A 5,898-nucleotide genomic window follows, 5' to 3' on the forward strand; every position below is an offset into this window, starting at 1 on the left:
AAAGAAAGAAAGAAAGAAAGAAAGAAAGAAAGAAAGAAAGAAAGAAAGAAAGAAAGAAAGAAAGAAAGAAAGAAAGAAAGAAAGAAAGAAAACTTGATGGATTGGGACCTGGAAAGATGGCTCAGTGGTTTAGAGCACTGGCTGCTTTTCCAGAGTCCTGAGTATAATTCCCAGCAACCACATGGTGGCTCACAACCATCTGTAATGGGATCTGATGCCCTCTTCTGTCCTGCAGGTGCCCATGCAGATGAGGCACTCAAAGATGTATAAAACAAAGCAAATCATGTGGATTAGCAGGTGTGTGTTGTGGAAATCTCTGGAATAAACACTCCAACACCAATGAGAGTGGAGAGAACATTCACTGAGGACGAAAGCCAGGACCGCTTCTGAGAGGCCTTGACTAGGGTCCAGCTTGGGTTTTCATACTCTAAGCTACAAGGTGAGACAAGCAAGCATTGACAGGCAGTCAGCTTTTGCTTGTGAAAGGCATGGTGATATAAGCTTTATGGTCATGTTTTTTGTTAAGGACAATGAGCGTTTCTGATTTAATTATTTCCCCCTTCAACAGTTGACTTGGGGCCCTTTGCAGGTTTTTCTCCTCCTGGGAAAGTTATGTCTGACTATTTAGAGTCCAGGCAGTGCTTTAAGTCAACCACTAATGGAATCAACACGTCAGTACCTCATAACAGCTCTTTTCTACTCTTTTCTCTCTTGGCATTTAGGAACTCGAGGCCAATGATTACCTTGAGTTTGAGGCCCACCTGACACATAGACAAAACAAAACTCAAAATAAACTAAGTTAGTAGTTTTTTGTTTTGTTAGGTTTGGTTTGGTTTGATTTCTCGAGACAGGGCTTCTCTGTATATAGTCCTGGCTGTCCTGGAACTCACTCTGTAGACCAGGCTGGCCTCGAACTCAGAAATTCACCTGCCTCTGCCTCCCAAGTGCTGGGATTAGAGGCGCATGCCACAAAGCCCAGCTAATTAAATAGTTCTTGTCACAGACTCAATCTGTAAATGTGACTATTTGGGGGGTTTTCTACACCCCTGTTATCAAATGACTGCTGGGCATTTCTACACCAACTCTAGCACCTGAATAAAGACACAGAGGCCTGCTGTATTTATTAACAAGCTGCAAGCCGAACCTGGGCAGGTTCTGAACTGCTGTCATTTGCCTAGGCTGCCAATACCCAGGCAAAAGGCCCACTATTTGCCATCTGATCTTGCCTTGGCTCACTCTGGTCTGTTTGTCCTCATGACTGTCCTTTCATCATGACCTCATGGTAAATACTCCTGGTCCCTCCCAGAGCCTCACACTCTTCTGGTTTCTTCTCTCTCTGGTCTCTTTGGGACCACCCCCTACTGGAATCAGATGTCCCATCCTATTCTCTTCTGCCCAGCTACTTGGCTGATCAGTTCTCTTATTAACCAATCAGGGGTGATGAAAAACAGTTTTTACATAACATAAAGACCAGAGAAGGTTGACCAGACCATCCTCCAAATGCAGGGATGTCTAACGGAGCACAGAAATCAGCATCTAAATACACAGTACCCAAACCCATCCACCAACAAGAGTCTTGAGGGCTGCATAGCATAACAATGAGCACATCCGTTGTCTCTTAATGTCTGCAAGACATCTGTTCAGGATCTTCTGGCTTTTAGAGTCTCTGTTGAGAAGTTATAATTCTGATAGGTCTGTCTTTTTTTTTTTTTTTTTAATTTGATGTATGTGAGTACACTGCCGCTATTTTTTCAGACACACCAGAAGAGGGCATCAGATCCCACTACAGATGGTTGTGAGTCACTACATGGTTGCTGGAAATTGAACTCAGTACTTCTGGAAAGGTAGTCAGTGCTCTTAACCATTGAGCAATTTCTACAGCCCCTAGTTGGCCTTTTTCTTTGTAGACCAGGCTGGCCTCCAACTCAGAAATCCGCCTGCCTTTGCCTCCCGAGTGCTAGGATTAAAGGCGTGCGCCACTACACCCTGCTAACAACGTGACTTTTAAACTGATTGATCCTTAGGGAATGAAATAGCAAAGGCTTCCCTTATCTGCGGGTGGCTAATGGTAGATCTGCCCTAAGGAATGCGTCTGCCTACGTGCTCTGGGCTTGCCTCATCTGCAGGTTGGTCCCCCCTGTGGTCTGAGGATGTAGTTAGCCTCTCCCTTCGGGAGGGGAGGGATGCCTGTGTGCTCTATAGCCTTTCTCTTCCAGGAGAGGAGAGGTCTGGTGGAATTTTCCAAAATTCCTGAGCTGACCTCTTTACCATGTGAGTTCTGGGAATTGAACTCAGGTCCTTTGGAAGAACAGTGCTCTTCTAGGGCTCCTCACAAAAGAGATCGCTATTAACATTCAGGAGCTTATGGAATGCCAGATAGATTGGACCAGAAAATAAAATCCTTCCACTACATAATAATCAAAGCACTAAATGTACAGAACAAAAAAAGAATATTAAAAGCTAAAAGAGAGAAAGACCAACTAGGGGCTGTAGAAATTGCTCAATGGTTAAGAGCACTGACTATCCTTCCAGAAGTACTGAGTTCAATTCCCAGCAACCATTTAGTGTCTCACAACCATCTGTAGTGGGATTTGATGCCCTCTTCTGGTGTGTCTGAAAAAATAGCGACAGTGTATTCACATACATCAAATAAAAAAATTTAAAAAAAAAAGTGCTAATTACATAAGGCAGTGACCAGCAGTTTGGAAATCTAAGAATGCAAGGAAAGGCTGGATCAGCTTCGTCAGCCTTAAAACAAAGTCGGAGTCTCTTTGAACTTTGAAATTGTGCCTATGCAGTTTATTTCAATTTAATTTACTTAAATAAACAGAGGGGTTTTCCATGGGGTATGCATTAATGAGAAGAAATTGGACGACACACAGGAAAGAGTCAAGGACTCTAGGTAACTCACTCCTTTGGGGTAGCAGCCACCACAAAGGGCTAGATGGTGCTTGTTCCAGAACTACAACACCCATAAGGCACTGGAAGGAACATCAGGGTTTCCGGTCAGATCCGTTTCCGGTCTTTTGGAGGCTGACGTTGTTTTCCGGTTGCCTGTGGCCCTGCGAGGCGTTTGATGTACTCACGGTGAGTCTGGGAGTTGCAGGAGCGCTGGGGGTCCCCACTGACCTGGCCTGACCGTCAGCGCGGTGCACACTGCTGTGGCTTGGGCGGTTTTCGGGGCTCGCGGCTGCCGACGTGGCGGCGGGGCTGGAGTGTGGCGCCGCACAGGCTGCCTGGCTGGCAGTGTTTCCCATGCTTGGGTCGATTGCTCACTTTGCTCTTTTTTTTCCAAAGATGCGGCTGCTGGCGGTTGTGGTGTTGGCTCTGTTAGCCGTCAGTCAAGCAGATGAAGGAGCCAGGCTTTTGGCCTCCAAATCATTGCTCAACAGATACGCTGTGGAAGGGAGGGACCTGACCCTGCAGTATAACATCTACAATGTCGGCTCCAGGTAACGGCCTAGGAGTTCGCAAGCTTCCTTCTGAATTCCGAGTTCCACGTGGGCATAAAGAACATTTTGTTGGGGAGGGAATTCTCTTTTGGAGTCCTCCAGCATCGAGTGCAGTGAGTGAATGAATGAATGAATGTACTAGAGGGCTTACCTTTGTCCGGGTGCTTTTTGAAAGTGAAGACATCCTTAGGTGAATTTCTTTTTTTCTTTTCTTTTTTGTTGTTGTTGTTGTTGTTTTTCGAGACAGGGTTTCTCTGTGTAGCCNTGGCTGTCCTGGAACTCACTTGGTAGACCAGGCTGGCCTCGAACTCAGAAATCCGCCTGCCTCTGCCTCCCAAGTGCTGGGATTAAAGGCGTGTGCCACCACGCCTGGCTGTTTGTTGTTTTTCTTTTTCTTTTCTTTTTTTTTAATTAATTTATTTATTATATGTAAGTACACTGTGGCTGTCTTCAGACACACCAGAAGAGGGAGTTAGATCTCATTACAGATGGTTGTGAGCCACCATGTGGTTGCTGGGATTTGAACTCAGGACCTTTGGAAGAGCAGTCAGTGCTCCTAACCACTGAGCCATCTCTCCAACCCGTTTGTTGTTTTTCAAGACCCAGTTTCTTCATGTAGCCCTGGTCGTCGGAGAATTTGCTCTTAGGCCAGGCTGGCCTCAAACTCACAGACATCTATCTGTCTCTCACACTGCTTCTCCAGTGCTGGGATTAAAGGCATATACCACCACTGCTGGCTCCCATGAGCACTTCTTTGTTTTTTCCTTTTATATTTCTTTTCCATTTATATCTTACTTCCCCTGTCTAGAATTAGAGCAGGAATAGCTTTGGGCAATTCACTTATGGATATTTGAGTATTCTGGTGTTTCTGAGCAACAGAATCCAGGCCTTGATCTGGATTCTTCAAAACAGGCCCAACTTACTGTGGGGGTTTCATTTGACCAGCAGGTAGATTTTCTGGTCAGCTCCCTTTATTGTATGTCCCTCCCTCTTTTTCTTTGCTCTACTTTCCAGTGCTGCATTAGATGTGGAATTATCTGACGATTCCTTCCCCCCAGAAGACTTCGGCATTGTCTCCGGCATGCTCAATGTCAAATGGGACCGGATTGCCCCGTATCCTTTATTTTATGGGTGGTGAGGGCTGGGAGAGGGACAGTGCCTGGAAAACATCAAGGGAGCTGCAGACAGACTGGGTGTGTGGCCCGTTTCTTGTCTTATATCTGGGAAGGAAGAGGTGTCAGCTGTATGAGTGTGCCTTCCTTCAGGCTGTAATCCTGTAGCCCTGGCTGTCCTGGAACTCACTCTGTAGACCAGGCTGGCCTCTGCCTCCTGAGTACTGGGATTAAAGGTGTGCGCCACCACCTGCCTGGCTACATTTTTCTTATGAGGGTAAATAGTCTCTTTGTATTTGCTACTTCTGTTTTTATGTTGTGTACTATACTTTTAAGAACTAATTTCATGGACCAGGGTGATTTTTCTCTTTGTAAGAGCACTTGTGGTTTTTTTTTTTTTTTATTAAAGATTTATTTATTATATGTAAGTACACTGTAGCTGTCTTCAGACACTCCAGAAGAGCAAGTCAGATCTTTTTACGGATGGTTATGAGCCACCATGTGGTTGCTGGGATTTGAACTCCGGACCTTTGGAGGAGCAGTCGGGTGCTCTTACCCACTGAGCCATCTCAGCAGCCTGCACTTGTGTTTTTATAGACGACACAAGGCTGCTTCCCAACACTCTTGTCAGACAGCTCACAGCCATCTGTAACTCCTCCCCAAGGACTCCAGGTCCTTTTCCAAACCAACATGCCTACACACTGACATACATGTGCACATCACATAAACCCATGTAACACACACAAATATCAATAAGTAAAATCTTTGCAGGCAAGAAGGTGCACATGTTTAATCCTAGCACTATAGATAAAGTACCACTCTGGTCTGCCAGGCAGCTACATACAGTGAGACCCCATCTCAAAAGAAGAAAATATGCCAGCCACTGGTGGGCATGCCTTTAATCCTAGCAACTGGGATTAACCCTGTACACACACACACACACACACACACACACACAGAGGAGGTGATGTATTTTATTTACAAGCTGCTGGCACTGTACTGAGTAACCTGGCTGGGAAATGAATTCCGAGATAAATGCCCAATCACTTGCCAGCTGAGGCTTGCTTGGCTTCTCTTGCCTTGTGCTTCTGGTTCATCCTGCCTTGTGGTGACATTCACCAGTCTCTCCTTCCTCTCGTGGTCCCTACCTGAGCCCCCCTACTCTATCTCCAGTCCCGCCTTCCTCTCTCTTGAGTCACAGGCTCTAGCCTTTTGTTAGCCCATTAGAGATAGTGGGGAGCATTCTCACAGACCACAGTGCCCGTTAGGGATATTGGGGGGCATTCTCACAGACCACAGTGCCCGTTAGGGATATTGGGGGGCATTCTCACAGA

The 5,898-nt window shown here is 45.9% G+C and overlaps 1 protein-coding gene across 1 annotated transcript in view; it reads left to right on the top strand.

The window, feature by feature from the left end:
• Window positions 1-3,014: 3,014 nt before the first annotated feature.
• The window catches only part of Ssr2 (signal sequence receptor subunit 2), an 8,134-nt gene continuing 5,250 nt past the window's right edge, over window positions 3,015-5,898 (top strand). Inside the window, exons 1-3 of the mRNA XM_021196187.1 lie at window positions 3,015-3,087; window positions 3,298-3,452; window positions 4,467-4,565. Coding sequence (XP_021051846.1) covers window positions 3,298-3,452; window positions 4,467-4,565 — 254 coding nt within the window. The 5' untranslated portion in view covers window positions 3,015-3,087. The remainder of the gene's footprint in view (window positions 3,088-3,297; window positions 3,453-4,466; window positions 4,566-5,898) is intronic.

Source organism: Mus pahari, chromosome 4 (genome assembly GCF_900095145.1).
Source record: "Mus pahari chromosome 4, PAHARI_EIJ_v1.1, whole genome shotgun sequence".
Classification (NCBI taxonomy): Eukaryota; Metazoa; Chordata; class Mammalia; order Rodentia; family Muridae; genus Mus; species Mus pahari.